Source organism: Argopecten irradians, chromosome 4, assembly GCF_041381155.1.
Source record: "Argopecten irradians isolate NY chromosome 4, Ai_NY, whole genome shotgun sequence".
Classification (NCBI taxonomy): domain Eukaryota; kingdom Metazoa; phylum Mollusca; class Bivalvia; order Pectinida; family Pectinidae; genus Argopecten; species Argopecten irradians.
In genome coordinates, this window is record NC_091137.1 from 47,157,284 (window position 1) to 47,183,165 (window position 25,882).

The following is a 25,882-nucleotide window of genomic DNA, read 5'->3' on the forward strand; positions in this document are numbered from 1 at the left end:
TTGGCACCGCTCTAACAATTAAAGACAGTTGTGTAATACCTCTTCGCGGGTATTGTGTTTGCAACCTGCAGGAACCCAAGAGGTCTATCACTTCAAACGTTAAACAACTTTCCTCGTAACCCATTTGAATGATACCACATTAGCCTCTCACAAAACACAGGAACTTGTTTTTATGAGAGAAAATAAATCGTCAGAACTGTTAAACATGAATATGTTTGGTGGGATATCAATTTTCTTAAAAATATACATTTGGTCGCTCAAATAGGGATTTATGAGGCGTTGATAAGCAACGGTTCTTTCAGGGTGGTGTTGGTGTTTTTTTCTGCTATTAACTTGATATGTTCACTCGTCGACAGATAACCATGATCTATTGAAAGTTCTATTCAACATCTGTCATTACGTCATTGAGTATATTTGACTCCAGTACATTTACACATTGTGAGCATTTTGGTGTTTCTGCGCAGAAAACAAGTACTCATATGCAATATGGTTCACGTGTTTAATATGACAATTTAAACCAAACGAAATATAAAGCTTTGCATGTTATGGTGGACATAGAAACAATAGGCCTTTTTTGTACATATATATATATGTATTTTAATTTCATACGAAACCTCGTATATTAATACTTATATTTATCGTAAATTTATCGCAGAACTTTGACAAAGCACTGTATTGCAATCCTGTTTTGCCAGTTAATTAATGTATCAGTCTATTTTTTATTACATTGTGTATTATTATAGCACAAATCTAAATTTCATGTTAATTCCATGTCCATGTGAAAAAACAAGGGATGCTGAAGATATGTTTGAACTATCTGAATGAGATGTATCTTAATATACATTTACATTATCATATGAATGTATATGAGAAGACCTTTCACATCCTCATAATTATGAAATCACATGGCCTGATATCTCATATGAATGTATATGTGAAGACCTTTCACATCCTCATAATTATGAAATCGTATTTCATGATATCTATAATTCATAAATGTAGAGGATAAATTTGAAAGGTGTTAAAGGGGTAAAAATGAATATGGCTTTGCGTATAATCGAAGAACAACAGAATCTAATTAGTTAGGTAAAAAGTTAATCAGAAAAATAATCCAATAATTTACAACTGAACCAAACTGAACACATTTCAGTATTCAATTATGTGTACATTTAAGCGACAGTATTATGTAATATAGTTCTTCTGAACAACACGAGAGACCCGCAGACTAGTGTGTCGAATCAGAGACAGAATGACAACCTCGTTAAGGAGTTATTAATTACTCAGCTGTAACCTACTGAACTTATTTATGTTACAATGATTTTAAAACATGATTACCGGCTTGAACTGAATTCATATTTCTAAATTTGATAATGCGTTTGACCTGTATTTTGATAACTTCACGTTTTACCGTAGACATCAATACCCTCAAAAGAAGAAAGTTGAATTCTTACAACAAAAGTAAATAAATATGCTGTAATACATAAGCCGTCCTAGAGTTTATTTTACTTTAAGTGTAGACATTGTAATCCATAACACTTTGTTGAATGTACGCCTTTTCGTGCAACGATGCATTATTTAACCATCCGCTTATTTACTGGTTTTTGCCAGAACTGTATCATGTTGAGCGCTGAAGTACATATTTCATTTATGAAAAGACCGCGGTCACGATTTCGCCTCGCGAAGCAGCTAAAATTTACTGGGATTTACTATTGTACGGAATTGTGTCTCGGGTTGATAGCTGATACTGTTTTGAAGTTTGTTTAGGGTGGCTAGGTGCATTTCAGATGACGAAGTGTTGGCGGCTAACGACAGTATTTATCTATATTTGTATTACAAAGTGCATGTCAAAAAGACCAAACAAGTTTTTTTTCTTCTCCATTAATTAGTATATAAATCAAAATCCCTAACATTTTCAAATCCGCGAATGTTAGTCTTTGCGAACTTGTTTTTAAATGCACATCTCGAAATAAGGAAGCCGCGATACATAAATAGTGTAAGATAGTTTTTTGGTATCCCCTTAAAGACGGGAACTTTGATAAGAACCAATACCTGTTGTACCGATATTGATCGTAATTATCAATATAATTTGTAATTTTATTCTGTCCGTCTTAAAGACTCCTTCGCAATGTCTCCCTTGACATTTGAATCGTATTCGGATTTCAATTGAGCATTTGCCCCCCCCCCCCCCGCCCCCCCCATTTGAAGAGGGGTTGTCCCCTAGCCGAACTCCATCAGTGTAGCAAGGGTGACTTCTCCTTTTTTGGTACTACTTATCCCACCATTGAGGTGACGTTTTGGCTCAGTGTTAGAATAATGTCATCGGGGTGTTCGATGTCGTAGACAGTATATTTCATGGAGATAACACTATGATGAAATTAGGGGCCCTCATCACAATAAGACACCGTGCATATAGCAGTCTCCCAAAACACATACATTCAAGACACACTTACACCCTCCAGTATGACCTTTCCGTCTTTGTGTATTACAAAATTACCTTCCTTTAGGACAGGTTTCAGTTGTGACGTCATTATTTTGTGATCGAAACTCACATCGTTTTCGCTGAAACTCATGACGTAACTCACGCGAACGCATGACGTTAAAATAAATACTTGTCCACAAGGGCAGATAACTCTGTGATATGCAAATACAGAATAGCTGCTGATAGGACGTTGAAAAAAACATAACCAAACTTCTTTTTCCACAGTCCTTCTAGATAACCATCAGTTCAGTTACTATTGTTGCATTTTCTTCACCACCTGTTCACTGAGCTTGTTTGCATATATCACTTGTATATTTATTTATAATGCAGAAATATTACTTTAAAGGTTGCATGCATCTTAGCCCTGGAAGCGTAAGCTATGTTGTTTTCTACGCTAGTAAACACTTAAGTAGTTTGTGATATAGAGAATGTTTACTGATGAAGTAAGAATGCAGATAAACGAAGCGAGAAAGTAACACGACAGCTATTAATACATCATTTGTAGGAATTATGAATGAATTGTAGTGACACAGATAGGCTCGTCCATTTACACGCCAAGGTAGATTTATTTATGTCGGGCGTCGGTAGTATACAGGCGGCCATCTGTAGATCCTGTCACAGGTGTCCTCTGGTCAATTCTCTACCAGAAAAAAAAAAACTGATAAATCTTATAACATAATTTGGGGAAAATAGCAACAAGAAATGATATTATTAATGTTATTTTCCAGTTAAGTCAAAAGATAAAGTCAAGTAAATACTCTTTATTGTGTATGCGAATTTTATATACAAATGGAATGCACTCAACTCGCAATGATAAAATTATACCGGGACTTTAAAACACAATTGGCATAAATCTGATTGAAACCTAATACCAATGTTACAAAGATATTTAATATCAAAATGCATTTTGATGAGTGTTTTTAATCGGTTCTAACATTAGCAAAGGCATCATACTGAATGATATTTAAAAAAAAACCACAAACGTGAAAACCATAAAAAATGGTATGATATAAGATACTCTTAAGAGAGTAACTTCCTAGAAACGTAATAAAATGTTGACCATCTTCAGACACATGTAAACAACTAACAGCTAGGTAAAAATCATCTTGATCTACATGATATGATGTAGTACATTCACATGCCGGATGCTGGCCCAGAGGCCGACAAGTTGTGAAAGAAGAGATATTTGTATTGTTGCACTAGTGAAGATAGTCGTAAAATGTTTCAATGACTTTATATCGTCCAAGAGTTCAGGAGGTCAATATGCTAGTAATGATACATCGCTCAGAGCACGGAAGGCAGACGCACGTGCGGTTTAGTGTAATCGGTAAAGTAAACAGTTCGTAGAATTACCCACGGCAAGTCATATTTCGAACTGGCTTTGCCCTGCAGAGATATGACATTCATATTGTAGCTTGAAGACACAAATCGCCATGTGACAACTGGAGTGTTGAGCAATGATCTGTAGTTCCGATCGTGCAATGAACAAACCAGTATGGCAAGACATTCTTGATTCCAAAAACCATTATGCTGTAGAATGTCACATTGTCAAAGCGTTAAAGGTATTAATTCCAAGACACAGCAAATTGACTATAGTATGCAAACATGGTTTGTTGCTAATATAATATTAGTTATTTTTCAACCACCTCGTGTTTGATGTGTTCCCGATGTGGATCTCTAATAGAGCAATTAGAACACATGTAAGTTTGGAAGAACATCTTAGAGTATTTCTTCATGGTATCACGTGACGTCTGATTGGCTTCAGCATTGGGGATAGTTACAAACAACCTTGTTACAAATAAACACTATCACTATTAGTTAATGCACAGTTACGAGGTTTCTAGACCATCGTATAACATGTTTACAATAAAAACAATACAAGTTAATGCTTAATTAAAAGACGGCGTCCGTGATAGTTCCAGGGAGGCCGGGCTTCTTTGCAATAAAACAATTCTGTTTAACGTTTATTTAAACTTCTGGGGGTCAATTATGCGAACCCTAGTCATCAAATAGTCACTACACTTTGCATTAATGCAATTGTTTCTGACATTTATCTAGCTGCATGAGGGCCAATTAACTGGGTACCTCAACTGTTTTTTAAGCACTATGCTATTTTGCTTCCTCTTCAAGCTGTTCGAATAGTTGATTTACAAAACAGATCTCACGATGAACATTCTTGTGAAAAATATAAGAAGCATCCTTTCTGCCTTACAAGTTTTATTACAAACCCGTAATTAGCAGTAGCGTAGCGATTGCTCTTGCCTCTATACCAAGTCACGTTACCTTTCCCTGTTCAAAAGCCCGGCAATGAAACATAATACGTGACTGCGGCTTGGAATGTATCGATCGCTCTGTAGCCCATGTTTCAGGCAGCGACCCCAAGTGACCCGAGTCCTATTCAGCCGTCTATTATAACAAAAGTACTAGCATTTTATAGACATTTTCTGAATTGATTGTGTTATTATTTTTCCCAAGGAGATACGTATATATACGTTACACGCCACACGTGTGTTTTAGGAGCCTGCAGGGCAGCCCTGGATTAGGTGTATTGCAACCTGTTTGTGTGTTAATACAGTGACGAACTGCAGAGATTATCAGACGCAACGTTACGTAATATCTTAATGAATAATTTACAGCCATTGATTAATTCATTGACATGAACACAGTTAAAACAGATTACATACCTAAGCTAATATAGCATGTGAGTCTTTTTACTCCGTTAATAAAAGGCAGTTAGGTAACCAATGTCACAGATGAACACGTGATGCAACAAGTGACATGGCACATGGCATATTACCACCAAATTTAATTTTACCATAAATCATGCGTATCAGAAGCAGCTTTGAATAGCAGATGAACACAATACAATGCCGATTTACCAGTTTTCAGAGTATATGTCGTGATGGATTGAACCCACTTTTGCTTAAGCTGTCAGATGCAAAGATATACTGATACAATAAAAAAACACAGTATGGGGAACATAAAAAGTGTCAGGCGTTTCGGAAGATGCTGCGCTATCCAAATCACAATACAAATCTTTGTATATGGAAAAACCTCCCTACGCGACCATTTGATTTGTCAAATTTTTCAAATTTTCACCTCTACACTGTACCATATTTAATAAATCGAACTATTCTTATAAACGTAAAACAAAAATTCCCGGTTCCCGCCGTCGTTTTTTCCCTTTTTTCTTAAAGGTTCACTACCTTTCCGACACTAAAGATATAAAGTTCCTTTAAACAATAATAACACATCGAAAACCTTTAAAGTTGAGCATTAACCAATGAACTATTTGATTTAAATCTCGATTTATGATATCAATAAAGTCCAAAAACAAAGTATATTTGTGCCATACAAATAACCAAAAGTGTACGTTCCTCTAAATATGAACACGAGGATATAAATATATAAGTAACGGGTACCGTATTTATCCTGAATAAGGGAAATGATATAAACAAACAAATCGTAATAAGTTTTCCTGACTTATTTCGACTGTGACTATTCTGTTCTACCTCATGTCCTTAGCCTTATAAATCAAGGCGGTTTGTTTTTTAATTTCATATTTTAATTATTCAGACATATAATTGCACAGGCATGCGTACAAGTCATGAAGTCTTTCAAATAAATCCGAACGTTAATAACACATTATTTTTTTTCAGTTTGTGGAATAAATATAATTTTCATTGGACATTTTCTTGCACGTTGTAACGACCTTGTATCCTTTCGCCTGAACTGTTGGTTGTCTAGCAGTCTTGAGAGATGAGTGTGCTTTCTACAGCGGCAGGTTATTAATCCAAAGTGAACTTTTAAATATGCGTCCCAATTATGTCCCAGACAGTGCGTTCTTCACTGAGGAAAGACACTTTCTAGGATTGGAAATATGATATGTTGTGTAACATAACTATTGGTAGAGTGTAAAGGTACGTCTAAATAATCCAATTCTAACATCTTCGATCGCAATATTAACGACCAGCTAATCTAGTTGACCATTCTAAGCTATGAATTTCGTTAATAGTGCTTGGCGGCGTTATGTAGTTAACAATAGGAAAGGGAAAATTGTCGAAGGCGATCAGTATTTAAAAATAATGATTATTTCCGATTGACAGTAAGGAATATTTCACATCGTTCATTGTAACATTGTGGTTGGCTTTAAGGAATTTGAAGATTGTTAATGTGAATATTTGTATTAGTTTTTACTTTCTCAGAAATTTATGGATTGTTTTCAGATATATCATCTATACGGAAGTGCAAAATTAATATATTTAAAAAACATAAAAATATGATCTTCAAAGCAGTCTTGGTGTTATGAAGTAAGCATTAAGTTAAAAGTTAACAACATTAATTTGTTGAAATCGGCATAATGCCAACAAACATCTAACCGAAAATCTAAAGTCTGTTTCCATTTTCATGACGACGTTTTAATTAATTTTTAATAAATTTGTTAATACGGAAATATTAATAAAGGTGACAGTTTGGCCAAATTTATTTTTAATTGGATATAACATTAAACGTATAAACGCTGTGGCAATTAGACCTCTTTAATTTATATGTTCATTTCAAGGTTATCTGGATTATATTTGAAATCTTAGATTGTGCTATGAGACAGAGCAACAGTTACCATGGTCCAACTTTCAAGGCATTTTTATTCCTTTTTATTGCTTAAAACAACGTGTATATTTGAATATTTGTTATTCACATTTTACCGTGGAGAATTGTTGCGTTAGGAAATTCGGTTATCTTTGCTTGTTTCGGACATGTTTTTTCTCCTAGACATGTTTAACCGGCCCCCGGGGTAAAGCACAAGATTACCGCTCTATTGGACAAATGCGTCGTAATTTCGTAGTCTTGTATCAAATGTATCCATTTTTTTTTCAAAACTGAAAAGACGCCGAATTTGGCATAACTACAGATTGCAAACATCCAAATGAAAACGATGCGATATAAAGTAAGTTTACATAAAGTAAAGTGTTTATAGTTTTGTTTTGTTTTTATTTTCCGAAATGTGGGGAGAACCTTAGATATCATCATTATTGGTATCATGAAACGGTGTCGACGATTCGTCAAAGTAATTAGTGCAAATCTAATGTCAGAGGTGCCATGAAATGTCCGTACATCATCGCAAGATGAATTGTAAAGAAACTTGATTTTTTGGGGGGAAAACCAGTAGTAGCATTGTATCGTCCCTTACATGCATTTTGGTGAAACCGTCGTGTTGAGAGAAAATTGTTTATCGTCATCTGTAATAAACCACGCATGAGGTCCAAAGACCACAGATTTTTTGTTTTAACCTGAATTATAATAAATATCATATGTAAACAACAATATGTTGTTTTGAATCACGACAAAGAATTTTGTAAACAAACAAACAAAACAAAACAAAACCAAACAAAACAAAAAGCAAAAAAGCAAAAACAAAAAGCTTTCAGAAGATGAAGCAAAACCCAAATGCAGTAATTAAGTATACAGATATTTGGTCTGTTCATCAGAAATAAACCGACTATTTAATGAATAGGCCAAATGGCATCATACTATTAATATTGAATCAACAATAGGATTTTAATCAAATCCATAACAAATTTAAGCTTTGGAATTCAGTTATAATTACTTCAAACATTTGAAAGCACAGAGGGCTATTAAACTTGATTTCAGTATTGCAGTTTCGGATCAATGTTAATTAATAGCATTTTTTCCCATTCTTTTGAATATCTTCCCCTAATGGCTGCGTTGAGAATACCAAACAATATTTTATCGATATCCAGTTACTGTCAGTTATAGTTCTAGCAAAGCAACAGACGGCAAAACAGTTCAATTCGAAGTGAAACATTTAGAAAGCATTACGTCTAGCGATAACTTTCCTGTACCCATTCCGGAAGATTTAAGAGGGAACATACGTATATACCATACCGATAACTATCTGAAATTAAAATTTATCATGCATCAGGACGTAAATTCGCATCAATGAGCGACCAAAGGACGAATAAATATTCTCCATTCCCTATGATCTCGTCTTTCAATAATTAAATAGAAAGAAAACAATATGTATATATTTTTTTCTTTTGGTACTCGGCGTAGATTTTCCCCAAGAAAAAAATCAATAGAGAATGGTTTCAGTACAGTTGAAATAATGATCAATGAAATTACGAAAAAGGCGCGTTTGATTCGATGTTTATCGCATCTTAAATACAAATAAATGGGCTTATTTTTTATTATTAATCAATGAATAAAAACACTCGATGTATAACGATTACTTTTATTTAACGTCAGTTGAAATTTATCTACCATCAGAGAGAGTGATTCTAGCCGTTTCTGGACTCGATAAAGATGCGTCGTGTTAAAATGACGAATGCATAATCCGTTTCACAGACACAAGCTAATCCATAAACATCATAAATGTGATGTATTTCCGCCGTGGCATTCTGATGAAGTTAGCGAAAATAAAGCAAGATTTTCATTCCAGCATACAGATTAAAAGATTAGTCGTGTGTATACACACAAGTACATTGCATGTTTTTTGCTTATTTTTTTTATTTTTTTTGTACGGCTTATCTTTTTGCTGGGAAAAAAGGCAATACAATATCATTATCTGTCATGTTATCGTTTTGAAGTGCCAGTTGCTAACCGTCAAACTGAAGTTATATACCCGAACCTTGTCAAGACTTTGGATGAGGGAAACCTTAAGTATGTAAATCAAATGTAGGTAACATATACATTAGATGTGCGGACGATGTAGTTTATATTTATATAATTATCAATGACGACAAAAAAAAAAGTCGACTTATTTACAACAATGTACCGAGAAATTGTTTAAGCGTTATATAGAAAGCAGAAAACCGACCAAAATATGTTTTGAGTGATGTGTCATCAAATACGAATACACGTGAGATGTATGTGCGATATTTTGAAGAATAATACATTTTTATAATAAATCTGTCACATTTCCTTTTCTTAATACATCGCTAGCCAAAAACAAACCTTTTCACGTGGACACATTAGTTAACCTGTATCGGTTTATATGTATTGCGATTGAATATTTTCTCTTCCATGCAAACATTCGAAATAACCACATGGGTTCATTTCTAAGGACGGTATTTCATTAAAAACATTTATTTTCATATTCTTGTGGTCTTGAAAAAAATATAAATTGGATATATGAACTATTCACTTTTACTTCCATCTATTTTTTTCAACAGCTCTTTTAAGGATCAAGAACAAATTAAAGGAATACAAATATGTATTGAGTTTGGACGTTTATTGTTTCTTTATGGTGCGGACGCGTGCATTATTGCTCATCCAGAAGTTGTAAATCCGCCATTTGCCAAAATCTAAACACATAAAGGGTAATGTATGCCACGTCGAGCACGCAACGGTATGTCCAATTGGTTTCGGCAGCTTTGTGGTCGACACTAATATCGAGAACCAATTTCGGATCATCTGGCAGAATCTCGAAGGTCATTCTCTGATTGGAACACACTTCAACTCTACTTGTGAACAAATTACTGATGATGAAGCAGCTATTGGGTTCCGACTGGGGAACCATTACGTCCAGGAGCGAGAGTAGAGAGAGCACTAAAACGGATTAGTGTTATTTAGTGACCAACGAGCTGACACTAGCCTGCGACACCTTTCCTCAGAGAGAAACGCGTTTAGCCGACGTTGTCCAGTACTGGCCGACGCTACTAGGTAACTTTCTACATATATTGTGAGGAAAGGTGGTCATATTTATACATATTAATGAACTTTACAATGTCTCCACGCATACCGTCTATAATATCGATGTGTTACTTCAGTACGTAAAAGCGTTGTCCATACAGGGTCATAGTGACGCCAGTAGCAGATGATCTCATAGGCTTCGGTTTTCGTTGACCTAAGAATATAAACAGACATTTTTACGATGCATACACGGATGGTAATTTATTTACATTCTCTGTGAAGTTTGGGCAGAGTCGATATGTTCCCATGTCTTCGCCATTTCTTTAAAATTGTTATTTACAAAATACAAAGTGTTTTGTGAGAAGACCATAGCGTTGATTTAAAATAACATGACCTTGTAAGAAAAACGTAGCTAGCATTACCTTGCTTTGAAGTGTAATGTACACTGTTCACTGTATAGATATAAAGAATATCAAATTGACGTCTATGTTTGAGAGTATTAGTTTCGATCAGACTTAGTTTTGGTGGATCTACTAAAACATCGGTTTGTTTATTATATTTGAAAAGAACAATGTTTTTTTAGGATACCGTTGACAACTTTTTATCGCAAACACCTGACATGCTGTGCAGAAGTGATCACAGTTAATTTTTAATGCGAAGAAAACTTGTGACATTGTCTTCTCGTGGATGATCATAATACAAATATTGTGAAATCTCCGCTGTTTTGTATTAATTTATATTACTAACAAAATAACTAAATCAGTCTAAGTATATACAGTATTTCTGTAATATGAATCAAGTTGATCATTTCAAATATGACAATGTATAATATATTATTATTTTGAATAAAAGGTAAATATTCAGGGGTTGATATGATATTACATTCAAATAATTATATTTTAAAACATCAAGAAGGGATATTTTTGTACCTTTTGCTAATGATAGCAATACTCACAGCGTATATATGCGTTCATTAACGCAAAAACGAAAGTACGTGTATATAACATTAAGAATCTAATCTCCATTAACTGGGCGAATACATTTCCACTGCTTGTAGTAATTCTAAAATGATATAATATTATTATTTACCTGATGAAATACACTAGAGAATGCAACTTCATTCTGACTAAATATCGAAATACGTTTATGTGTGTAATATTGTTTATTATGAATGTGCTGTTATCGTTTGCAGTGCAAATACATATTTTATTGCACTTATTTTATAAGAAATTCAAAGCTGTTACTTTTGATTATAAAACATTTTTCGTTGATCTCATTCCATCAAACATTAAATGCAAAATGTAAGTGTACACATTGATTAAGTCTTAAGAGTATGTACATGCACTATAACTGTGCCCTTCGGATATGTTTCATACCTTTGTTTACACTGTATGTTATTTGTTTACATTTGTTTACATGTAATTCTGCCGCAAAAGGTACTTTGTGTACACTGTTGACTATATTTACATCGTTCAGGAGTGCCCCTGTGTCAAATCATACAATATTCCTACAGGTAATACGCTTTCATTTATGAAATATCTATGTCTATTTATATACAAATGGATATTTTTAACGGCTCTATCGAATAATTGGGTTCGTTTCTGTATTGTGAAACGATGATAAACTGTATATAGTTATTTTTGATTAAGCAACCTATTTATATATCAGTCGGTTATTTATTTTATATTGTTTTCAAACATACATATCTATCATGTAAATAAATTTCAAACTGAAGATTCTTATAGTGATTTTTACGGTAGAAAATACAAGACATCTTACAGTATTATTATGGCAGACATTTTATATAAATGAACATGTGATTGACAACATGTAAAAAAAATTGTAACAAGCCGATGTTTTCAGTTGAAATTACTAGCAACCATGGCAAGACAGAAATGGAGAAAATACCGATGAATAAAATATGTTTATTTTATTTTTAAGGTAAATGTTATTGGTAACTGTCGTTCCTTGTATATAACATACCTATATTTCATTCCGCCATACTTTTTTTTACACATCATAACTGCATCTTTTTATCTTTTTAAATTTAAATTTGTATCCATGCAAATCTAGTTATCGAATTCATTTAAATAAAACTTCCATGTAACTTTTACGAAAAGTAATTCATCTACTTTCTATTTTATTTAACAATTGTAATTTTCGAGAAATACTGCATAATCAAACAATGATATTCAGATGTCATTCTGTTGCATTATTTTCGGTTTACAATGTTTTGTTTTTATTTCTCAATCCAAGTGGTAATTGAGGGTAATTCTTTAATTTCTCGGTGTAAATTTTGATGTAGAAAAGTTAACACGTTATGTTATCGCGGTGCCTATGCATTTGTTATTTAGTGTGTTTCGAAACATCTAAAAATAATGCATGTGTATATGTCATCATGAAAATAAAATATATTGAAATGTACGTTGAATAAAAATCACCCACGGTAAGAAAGTACCTCTCTTGAAGTATACAAAATTTTCTGTAGGCTGTTTTTTAATGTGTGTCTACCTAATATATCCAAAACACACACGTACACACATATCGAATAGACCCGCGGTTTACCTACTTTCACAGTATGCATATCACGAATGTAAGCTAAAATTTATGAAAGTTGTTTCTACCAATCATGCTCCAACATATCGGTCTAGTAGAAGACTCCTGGTTTGTTTTCATTCGATACTCCCCACGTGCTCCGTGTAAAACTCGTTAACAGGCTCGACTCGACCTGTCAAATCTCTGCTCAATCTCATCTTGTCTGCCAAGCTGGCCCGGCCCAGTGTATACACTATAAATGGCTTTTTCAATTTAAACCAACTGGCCGTGTCGTTTGCTGGGACCCATCTTAAAAGATTTTAGCTCGTAAATCATACATGTCGAGGGAGTCAAAAAGAACGGCAGAGCTAAGCTCCGCCCACATTGGGCGAGTTCTATAATTGATGATAGCGGGCCGTACAGACCAGATTTGAAATATGTTGTAATGTTCTCGTGTGTGAGCTGTTTTTGAGACTGTAGAAGAGATTAAACTGTAAGTATACATTACCACTACTATGTATATAGTGCAATATAGACTAGGACATTGCATTGCTTACAACTACTACATTTGTATATAGATTTGAAATAATATAACCATTCAAAATCGATAAAGACAAGTATCATATCGGTTGAGGAAATGAATATTCATCTTTGCGAAACACTTGGTTATATGTCTCCATAAATCAGTGTGTTTCGCCCATTTGCATTCTCTGACTATAGTATTGACATCCGCGACTAATTCAACGTCATATAAAAAACCTTAAGTAGAAGGGTGATCCTATAAAGTATACACACCTCTGATTGCAATGTCAGTGATGTTATTCTTTTATTAAGTAAAACCTAATCAACTGACACACCACAGTTTATTTTAGTGTTAATAAACGGATGTTTATTCTAGAAGTAGAACCATCTTAATTAGCTAAACTGCACATCATCATCATAATGCTTGGCAAGGTTTTATTGAACCTAACGACTATTGAAATATATATTTGCATTTTAAATATGTGATTGTTTCAATACACATGGCTGGGGTAGGAGTTAATTGACTACAGAAAATCTAATAAATTGTCTCTTTATCAACATCGAGTAATGAACTATTTACTATATGTTAAATAAGTGCTGCAAATAATGGAGCAAATATAAAGGTTTTATTAGAAATTTAGACAATAAAATATAAACCATTGTATTTTTTAACGAAATTCGAATTTGCATGATGCATATGTCTTTTAATTAGAGCAGCATTTAAAAAACAAGGATGGATTAATGCAAACATTAAAGATACCTTAGCAATAGCTTATATAACTTCGGTTACCATAAACGTGTTAGTTACTTAGCAATGAATACCATTGCCGTCTCCAAATGTCATTACTAGTATACATATATACAACATATTTCAAAGATTCCTCATCGAATACATATTTATATACACATATTCTTTTTCTTCTAAATTGCTGCATATTATTTATTCCATTGTTGAATTTCAACCAACCTTGGTTTGTGTCAGGAAGTTGTATATGCTTGTGATATAAATAAAGAATTAGCTAGTTTATGGTCTCAGGAATGTTTAAAGAAACAACAACATTGGTCAATTATTTATTGTATTGTCACATGGTCCACATTCTAGATATCTCTCTTTTAAAGCTATGTTTCCATACATTAACTTACTATTTTGTATTTTATATGTCAAGGTAATTATCGATTGACCTAACGGCAATGCATTTAACTTCATCAAAGACGGCATGAAAAATAACAGTAGGAAACATAGCTTTTTGTAAATGCAAATACTAGTAAAGAAATGTAAATGTACCTATAATTTTATCCTAAGGTAACACTGATATCTAAATTCATGATGATCCGTTCTTATAAAAATTGCACGAAATTAGCATTTTAAAATAAATATCAGATCTCAAACAGTATATTCATACACATCAAACACATACATTGTAAACAGCGTTTTAAGTTAAACCTCATGAGTTGCATTGCTTTAGAAACAAAAACTGAGGAATACTTGTGATATAAATACTGAATTAGCTAGTTAATGGGCTCAATCAATCATTTCACAAGAGGTTTGGCGAGTTGACTTAAATAATTGATAAAACAACCAATATTATATTGATCTTGATACCAACAAATGGAAAGAAACGATAACTTATTGAAATGTACATCACGAATAATATATATCAAGGGATGAGTTTGAGCATTTCATATGTTATAACTTTTTTAATATAAATACATGAAAATTTCCTGACAAAACATCAACAACGAGGTTTAGAAAATCAACATCAAAGATATCCAAATAATAGTTGACATGTAATTAAATTATTTAAATATAATTTGATTTTTTATGAACATGTATTAATGTTATGTTATACATTTTAGGTAAAAATTAAATGTAAGGAAGATATGACAAGTTAAGATATATGTGTAAAACATATATGAGCTAACTGAAACCTCAGATATAAAATTCATCATCACATTAGCATGATGAAATGCATCTTTTGACAACTCTTTATATATTTTGTAATATACAAACAATCTAGGCAATAGAATATTACAAAAATAACTTCATCTGGATGCAGAAATGGACAGTAATAGATACCTAAGGAAACTGCACCTAAAGAAAGGTGTACAAACAATTTATTATTTTTGTGTCTCCTACTGTATTAAACTGTTATTTTTATTTTGTTAACCAACAATATAAATATTTGCGATATAGCTAACGGTAAACGTCTGTGATTCAGAAGCTTATATGATTTCTGTACACTTTATTATAAGCAAGTCATGGAGCCACTTTTCGGTGAATTATTGTTCATACAAGAATACTTTTCTTTTTCTCTGTTCTTTAAATGGTAATATATTTGCAAACGCGATTACAATTTGAACCAAATGTGTTTGAGTTATCCCGTTAATATGAATGGAAACATCATTGATAAGCATTTGAAACAAATTATGCAAGCTTGAAGTTAGGCTATGTGACAAAGATATTTGGTCAATAACTGATGTTATAACTATATAATTGCAGGGAGCAAATGGACCTTAAGTAACGGGTGATATCTTCCACTGAATTTAACACATTTGAATATAATCCTGAAGAGACTATTTCGTTTTGTTAAAAATGCTCACATCTCAATAGTATACACAACAAAACGGTTCATTGCAAATTGAACAGCTAAACACAGATATAAACATAATAATAAAAATGCAAGGATTGATTCGTGTGGAAAAATATGTTATGTAGATGGAGTTGGGTGGATTGCGACTACAATTTTAGGTATGTTCTATACCTTCAATGTAATGTCATTTCAATAGGCATTTTACGTTTAAAACGAAATTAAAAATCTTTGCTTATACATATCGTTAATGCACTCAGTATAGCCTCAATATTCGTTAATCGAGCCGAAATATCAAAGGTCCAACAATATGTCATGGAAATTGTCATTTTGTATCCATTTTATATCCCGAACTTCAACATGTAAATGATGTCCAAACACAGTGATGCCCCTTTTACGATATTGGTAGATTATCTTCAAAGTTTGTTTGATAGCTTTTCATGACAACACATCAGAATGATTTTCACCAATGACGATCAATTTTAAATTGAGAAATATTTTGTTATACATCATACTAACAATTCTTTCACCAATCTTCATATGTTTTAAGATATGATCATATTTAAGCTTTGCAAGGTAGTTTTGGAATCGATAACTAGTATATGATATTTCATCAATTAATAGTTGTATACTACTTTCAGGACAATTTATTTATCTATTAAAAACTGTAATCTTATAATTGTATTACCATATATAAAAGTATATGATACGTTTATCAAATTGTTCACAACTTTGAAAGGTCTTTTTTTCCATTGTGGCTACCAATAAAAATTTGACGCACATCTTTAGCAGTTCAAATGTATATTCTCTGACATCCCTGCGGTACGGGAGCGATAGTTCCCTCATCATTGAACCACACTTGTCTGATCATTGAATTGTGTACTGTCTTCTTTTCTGATTCCATGAACATACCAATGCATACCAGATGTGTTCTTTGATTGAGAGTCTATCAGACCTATACTCCTGGTGATCTGGCCTAGAGAAATCGATACATACTCCCATATATGACTTACTCTCTCCTTCTTAATATCGTTTATCGGATGGTTAACGCTGCTCTCAAAACAGATATGATAGTTTTTTTGCAAATGTAGCTCACGATGGTTGTGATATCGATGATGGCGGTAACATTGATTTAAACGCAGCTGTTTCTTTCTTACACGTCCTTTGCAAACAAAGTTCAACATAGTTTTGATCGATTATGTTTTAACGAGAAACTCAGCATTTAATGTAATAATATTGACACATTTCATGGTACGCAAATTGCAAGATTTATCAGAGCAAATCACTCTAATCTTTATAATTTTCATGAATATTTTTTTATTTGTTTCAACTATCAATTTTCTTATCTTTGATTTCATTAACTATTACAATTTCTGCGATCTATAATATACAATTTGTAACTATTATTTTGTTGCAAAAACGCGTAAGTACTTTTTTATTGATGTCATAGATGTGGTCAAACTGAACGCCAATATATATAATCAACCCGAGAAGGCAGTCGTAGATACATTTATTTCTTCGGAAAAAACTCTTTTATAAACTATGATATTCTTAATTCAGTGCTGAAAAATGATATTAGAATACATTCTGAAGAAGCTGCTACAATCTGAGATTGAATAAAAAAGATTTGTTCAAACAGATGCCATTTTCTATCTTGATAAAGTGTTACTTCAAAAAGAAGCTCTTTCTATCACAAGAAACAAAATTCATGGAATTTTCTACGCGGATTTTCGTGGATGAAGAATGTTAGCTCTGAAATGATGAAGAGGGTGCCTAGCACGGCTTGTAGTGGATTTTAGCTGGTCCAGAAGCCTTGCGCGGGCCTCCAGGCAAAGGGTGAAAGAAAGGAGCAGGAAAACAAATTACTATTTCCAGAAAACACATGAATCACTCAGACAAAAATTGGAAGGAAAGAAGCAGTTAATTTTCACGACATGTAGTTCTGAGCGATATTGTCCAGTATAGGCGGATAACCAAATCTGTGGAAAGGTCAGCCGACGTAGAGAAGTAATTATTTTCTACCACGAAAGATTCATCTGCAGCTAGCCAAAGTATAATAAAGAAGAAAAAAACGTATTATTATGCGTCATTTTTCAACTAGCATCAGACACAGCGAAACTACTAGTGTCGTATCTCGTAGCTGCCATTTATTAGACACTAAGGTCCCCTTGTCTATACACTTCCATAAGATTTTCACTGCCCTGGTTTACAAGTCTGTCGATGGGTTGATGGTCTTTCATGATTTAATCATAAGCTTCGCCGAACCAATAACTAAATTTTTTCCTCCACCTTGTGAAAAATTGCTTTTTCCTTTCCATTGTACATGTTAAACCGGCCACCAAATCCAATTGGAAAAGACGTAAACAACATGATGCCAGAAACTTATATAAGCAAGTGACTTTTTTAAACCATATGGACTTGTAATGTGGTCACAAATCTACTGGGATATTGAGCTTGGTAATCCCTCACAACGGATGTCTGTATAACTCTTTCTGCATATAAAATGGTGTCATCCCTACGGTATCATAAACCTCCGAAGTAAATCTTAAAATGTCACCATCCGGTAAAGCTATATAATCAAGCGTGCTGGATTTTGACTTTATTTCGAAACATGTAGATAAAGTTGTTCTGATAATCCGCTGTGGATTGTAGAGGTTTGTGTAAGTAAACTTGTGATCATGGCTTTGGTGATCATTTTGATAATTCTTCTTCTTTGGTATGCTATTTACCCACCAGCTATTTGCTTCTAATGTGTCAACATGAAGTAATACAAACATAATATTTTTGTCTTTGATTTCTAATGATAAGTTGGAATTCGTTTTTTTATATATATATATTTTGATGGCTGAATGATATGCATCTAATACTTTACACTTAAAATATTGTATTTTCATATGAGCTAGGGATAAATAAACAGTTTCATTCAGTAGTTGTTGTTTTTTTTTCAAATGTAATACAGACTGCATTTGAGAATGAAACCGGTAAATATGAACGAACCATTATGCTAGTGTATGGATATTTCATTTAGAAAACTTTTTGTTTAAATGTATAATATGATATGTACAAACTTTACATATTAATATTTGAAGCTTTTGGTTTATATCAAAGTATAACGATATTATACGATTACAAAAGCAAGTAAAGATTGTGTGTTGTGTTGTGCGCTGGATTAAGATGTTGCCTACAATGTGTGTTTATTTTAAGGTGTGTATGTGTGTGTAAGAAGTGAGCTGAAGTGAGGTGAGAAGGAATTTTGATACCGTAGACGACAGTCCCGTGACATGTTGACATTGACATGGGATTGCACACCATATTTACAGCGACAAAAAAGCACAGAATTCTTTTAACTTTCTACATCAAGCCCAGTCCACTCATTATGAAATTACGTAGATAGGCCTAATTATGTATTACCTAACCAAGGATAGAATATGGAGATTCTTTTGCAACAAAAGTCAAAGTGTGATACGAAGAATTCGTTTTCGAAGTTATATTTATGATATAATTTAAATGTACTTTTTCTCATGTGATGATTATATCGAATAAAACTATATAGGATATAATGATTAAAATAATTAATCTTGGTTATAATATTCTATACATTTTAATTAACGTTTCAGGTTACATGTTGATAATTGTAGAAATAAATTCATAAACGATGGCTCTGTAAATGCTTCTTCACATAGTCATTTTTTCATTAATTATGAAAGCAAACAGGTAGTTTTAAACAGTAGTTTTAAGTTATTATAAAATGAGACAAAGAGAAGTATACTGTATTGTTGCTTATAACAATGTATTACTAACATTTTAGATTATTATTTACAATAAAAAATTATCGGACCAGTGAGATTAAGCAAGTGAACTGTCGTTCCCGAAATAGAACAAGGTTATCTTTTAAAGCAAGGGTTTTAAAGCTAAGATGTCCATTGCTTGTCGACTCTGGTATATTAATATCTTGTAAATATTTAAAACATTATACACACAAACTGTATTTATAATAACGTTATAAATATCGCATTTTTATTGTTATCGTAATTAGCAGTGATAAAATAATTTTAGCGATAAAGCCTTATACTAGTCTTAATTTGAAAAAAAAAAAAAACATTACTATATCTATGTTTACGTTGAAATCATCTTATTAGACTATTCATCAGAATATATAGCTATAAATAAATACACCGGCGTGTAAATACGTATTTATGAATGATAATTAATGATAATTTTAATGATAATATATCCGTGTACTTCTAACAAGCTGGGTCAAAAACAGTGTGAACGAGTGCTTTTGCATGGACAATTTACTCTTTTGTAGATTCATGGTGGATTAACGATATGTCATTTAGTCATGGTGTAGTTTTGTTCAATTCTGTTTTTCTATTTTGTTTTACCTATGGTGTTTAGACAGAAATTTCATAAGTGTGTAGTCGTGATAAAATATGTATCTTATTGCTCTAGAAAGTAGTTTATTATCTATTCATTTCTTTTTTTAAATATAATTTACAGTTGATGTTTAGTCTTATTTCAAAATGCTATCAAAGATAGTTTTAAATAAAAATAAATATAAACCAATAGCTGCATCGGGGAATAATTCAGTTACGGATCTTTTGTCGTATCTAAATAATTTGTTTCAATTCTTTTTTATTTGTATATTTTTTTTCTTTAGCATTAATAGATTTATTTTAAAATAACATAATTACTAATAAAATGATAAATAAATAATTATTAAACCATCACTAAATTGTAACGAAACACTAATATAAATAGGATAAAAAAACAATAATAATATAAGCATAAATTAAATATATCGAATTCACTATTTGCATTTATCACAAAGAAAAACGGTTTGCAATGATTTAAATATTATGATTACTTCATACACGATAACATGCATTCAATGTAGTCATTTACTTATATAAGATAATCATAACTTTCAAATTATTATTTCCCAAATACTCTTAAAGTGCACATCATTTGTATCACAGCTACTGAACCCGTTACTCATAGTTGTAATAATTATTATATTCAAATATTGATTCGACATTTAAGTATAAAAACGGTTATACATTTACAAATAATAATAACATATGATATCCGTTAAAATGGTGAATGCTATTCTGCTTCATGAGTGAATATAAAAGCGAAATCAATTTACCCATACCCTGCTCCATCAATATACTACGAGCCGTGTATATGGACAGTATGTGTTGCTTTACTTCATGCATTTTTAATACCAAAGTATCGCATTAATTAATCGTCTACGCGGATCCCAGTAGGACAGAAATTACCCGTAATAAGAATATATTGAACCTAGGCTTACCAGATTGAAAACAATTTGTTTGCGTTTCTTCATTCTACCACATGTTGTTGTCATTTTTTATCAGTTCTCTTTTATCCAATGAAAAGCCTTGGCGAGATTAACTGCATATCTGTGCATAGCATTTAAATAACTATCGAGCTGTTTCTCACAAGTTGTACGTCGAAAAACTGGGATACAGTATGTAGTAGGCTATTTTAAAAAATATATACGCTACGTATCGATACAGATTTAGATGAGTAATTTAAACACCAGAACATAGATTAATTTTGCAAAATGGAGAAAATAGATGTTTGAAGTTCGCATATGAAAACCAGTGACAAACGAGAAATATGAGAAAATGGTTGTTGTATTATTTTAGATAAAACCTTTATTGCTCATTGTATATTCGATTATTCAAGATAAAAATCACCCAATGAATCACAGGAAAAATAATCATATACATAGCTGTCAAATGGCTTTAGCTAGACGCCAAACTGGGAATAAATCATAAACTGTCGTCTTGGTCTTCTGTCCGTTTATTTATTCCCTCCTACTCACGGTACATCAGCCAAGGGACGGATATGTCCAGGTTGAGCTTTTATTTATGTAAGTTAATTAGGCTCCCATTCTAACAAGAATCTCTGTCTGTTTGCTATGGTATCGTAAATAACAAAAACACGTGCCAATTGATAAGTATGATGTACAAATAAATCTACCACAACAATGATATAAGAGGTTTTACGATTTACGACAGTTCGTCCTACGTATATCTATACCGTTGAGCTGTGCTATCACTTCACGTTTCTTTTCTTTTCCCTTAAGCATTGTTTTTATTTATCTCTTCACAGTATCCGGTAGAAAATATATATATGATACCACAAGAATATGAATTTTTATTTTGATATTTTCTTCATTCAATGTTGTTTTCACTTGTTCACAAATTCCAATTATTTGGATGTGAATAAATTAGTGACTCGATGATGGATTCGGGTTGCACTTGCAATTAATAATAAATGTGTTTATTATTTATATTCGAGTTTACTAATCATTTTCTTTTTCGTGATCAAGTCACGACGACTATAGTGCAATCGACATTTAACCCTCAACAACGCGAATAGACTATATAAAACAACTGGTTATTGTTCGTACATCATGTGTTTTGTAATCTACGGGTAATAAAATCATAATTTACAACGGCTATTATTAAAACCCGTGGCGAAAATTGACACAAAATAGACATAATTTAATCTCAACAATGTATTGCATAGTTGTGCATATTTCAAAGGAACTTGTCATTTGATATTTTTAAAGTTTTATTATCAGTAGGGGTTCTTTCAGTGCAGTTTACGTTAATGAACTGTTTTTATTTTTACACTCTAAGCTGACACATTTATGTAATTAAATCAAATTATATTTGGAAAAATAAAATGTATTTAAAATTTATTCATTTAACTTTATTGCACTAAATTAACTATACGCTTTAGAATTTTTTTCATGGAATAATCTAATGTTTATAATTATCTATAAACAATATTTATGTTTCAAATTAGTTTACAAAAGTTTACAAAATAATTTTGGAAAAAAATGTGTTTTATCATTATTTGTTATTCGTTGTTTCAGTATTTTTCACATATTAATTGCATTTTCACTGATTAACATATATCGCCAGTCTTAAGATATCAAAATTTGTGTGTAACGATCACTTAAGGTATGCTATATTTTTTTCTTTCAGTTGTGACATTCCTTCGTTAAAACAGACTGGAGGAGCCTTTTTCTGGTTGTTTGACGGACGAAAATGCTACATTAAATATTTATGTATTCTTCTGACCACAGTCTCCACTACAGGGCTTGTTCTATCTGTTCACCGTAAGTATAATGCCCTAAAATCCATTCATCATAACAACGTTATATATATATATATATATCTGGACATAGTACTAGCAGATGAGAATCAAAATAATGTGTTGGCGCGTTCTGGGTTAATGGTAGTTTACTAATGACTCTCGGTCGTTCAGAGGTACAGTTCAAAACACATTAGTCCGTCGACATGGCTAGTAGTCGGTATTGTATAAAGAATCACTTTTATCACACATATCAGATGAACAGAAATAGTGTTATTAACATAAGCATAACTAGAAGTAATTTTTTGTCTGTTAGGAGCGCAAAGTTGATTTGCTGTTTAAACACTGTGTATAGTGTGTAATATTTCATATGCGCTGAAGTGTATCCTGAGATACAATAGACCACGTGGGTTTTATTTGATCGATGGGCAGGCTTAATGTTGGACGAACTAGTATGTATACCAGTGTGACAGTGTATCAGTGTAGATTTAACAATGAAACAGGTCGGACAAGAACGCCACATAGTCCGTGCACATGTAAGTTGTTTTTACTGTAAACATTTAGCTGAGAAAATATTTATTTTACTATCTAATCTTTTGAAGAGCTGTAAATATTCAAATCTATTTTGGTCTGACTTTTACCCTCTGCAATGAAAGCGAGGTTATGATTGGCTATCTTAATCACGTGGTTATCATGGCTTCTTTTCAGTGGCGAGTGATTCTCTATGTTACAACGCTCTCTACGTACTTCAACAACATCAACATAATTCATTCTGCACGCGTCCAACCCTGACGGTAAGGGACAGTTTTACGATCTGAAATTACTACGGTACCGATGAGTTCATACTTCGTTAATTCTTTATCCACGTGCTATGGACAAACTGTTGGACTAGACAGCTGTTCTGAAGCTAGTTTTCATAGAAATGGAAATTACCAGCATTCTGGTACGCTGTATCCGGGTTTTCCGGGTGGAAGGTACCCATATCCGTCTAAAGAGGAACGAATTGAAGACCAAAATGGCGACTATTATGGAGCTCCCAGGTTGAGCCATTTGCCTCACACCAGTCCATGTTCTTCCCCACACAATCTCCATGTCGGAAATAGTAATTCTCAAAACGTCCATCATATCCCATCTAGTGAAAGGTCATCTTGTAATATACGGACAAATTCAAATAGTAGTGGTTCATATTATCCGAATGGGCAATTGAGTGGTGGGGTGGAAAGGAACCGGACCACTCCACCCTCACACCAACCCCCACCCACACCCCCGGACCAGCAGCAATCACAGGTATCTCCCCAATCCGCTACAAGCCAGGCACCTCAATCACCTAGACCTACGGATCAGTATACACCCCCACATATTTACCCATGGATGAGGAGGATGCAGTATTCTCAAGGTATGTATTGTACATTTGTCACATATTTGTGACATAAAACAAATAAGATAATTTTCCGTATTATTTAATATAGAGGTGTGCAGCAAAAAAATCAGAAAAATTGAAATAAACATCATATAGTAATAAAAATTCAAATTTTATTCAAACTTTATTTTTATCACCATTACAAAATCATTTATACTAATGGGTATATAATGAAAATTATATTTAAACCACGTTACCGTCACTAAATAAAATGTTAATCTCTGTTAAACCTTCTGAGTAGTAAGATGGACGCATTGTCACCTGTAGGAAAGATAGGTTATGACAAAAAGGACACAGCAAATCCGATTTCCGCGGGTAATCGCGAAAATTGGATATGTAAATTTGAATGTTGCTATTTCAACGTATTGAGGAATTTTATGGGAATGCAATATCTGCGTAATGGGACATTAGCCACGATTAAATTTAAAACTGGTCTAAGTTCTGGTTTGTTCTGTTTACACAGCAAATGAGGTCACATCCAGCCATATTTGCCATTGTTCATTCAAAACGTAAATGAAAACACATTAAATTTCCTAAAATCAAGATATTGGCTATGCTTTAGTGGTATAAATATGATATATTAAGCGAATGAATGGAGTAAAACATGATATACATATACTGTATTGTATTCAGTTTCTAAGATTACAGTGGTTAAACGCTAATCAACACTAACTGCCGAAAACCATGATTTACGACCGGTAGCCATTTTGTCCAACAAATGTAAACAATGGACCATGCGGTAGCGTTTTTGTTAACCTGTTTAAGAAACATATTACGTGAATTTATGAAATTAAACTTTCAACCCATTTAAAATATAAATTAATTTTATATAAATTAGTAATCGATAAATATATAAAAATAAATATGTGTTAATCAATCTGTAAGTTATATCATGATGTTTGTTTAGAAATAGTTAGTGCTGTTTTATATGTATAAAACATGTTTGTTTCACAGCTGAAGTGTTAGTCTAGACATATCTACATTAGTGTGGAATTAATGTAGACATTTATAGACTATAAGTCAGTTTGTGGTCAGTAACTAACATAGCTATAGGTAGGTAAATATACCTGTCCCTCAGTGACACTGTTGGTCTTCATATCTACAACAGTAACATAATTCTGTACATACCTATCCGTGTATATCTACGTTAAAATAATCTTATATGAAACATTACATCCACATTAAAAATATTTTAATTCCAATTATTTATAAATAATTGTCCAGATACAATACAAATGTATATATATCTAACTATTAAGTATCTTAAATTAATATATTATAATAATATTCAGTACAAAATATTTAAAACAGTCGGTTTTTTCCATTTCCAGTTTTATCAAATACTATGCTGTGTATATGTATATAGTAGAGTATTTGAGCTTGCATACGTGTGTATACACACAGTATGTGTATGTCGTGAAGTTCATACTTCACTAAACATATACTACCTGTCCATGATTAGGTTATATTATCTAGCCCACTAGACATATCATTTTTTTAAATCACACAAAAATACCAAAACTTCACATCGCGATTTAATACATGTCTTTGCCA

General features: G+C 32.6%; 1 protein-coding gene across 3 annotated transcripts in view; it reads left to right on the forward strand.

The window, feature by feature from the left end:
* The window catches only part of LOC138321842 (homeobox protein Hox-B4-like), a 74,871-nt gene that overhangs the window by 20,534 nt on the left and 28,455 nt on the right, over nt 1–25,882 (forward strand). The window contains exons 1-3 of one of the 3 annotated variants that reach the window (XM_069265836.1): nt 13,027–13,157; nt 22,800–22,933; nt 23,617–24,304. In XM_069265836.1, the coding sequence (XP_069121937.1) occupies nt 23,743–24,304 (562 nt within the window). In that variant the 5' untranslated portion in view covers nt 13,027–13,157; nt 22,800–22,933; nt 23,617–23,742. Of the gene's footprint in view, nt 1–13,026; nt 13,158–22,799; nt 22,934–23,335; nt 23,445–23,616; nt 24,305–25,882 lie in introns of those variants that run through there. The other 2 variants (XM_069265837.1, XM_069265839.1) reach the window with 2 other exon arrangements.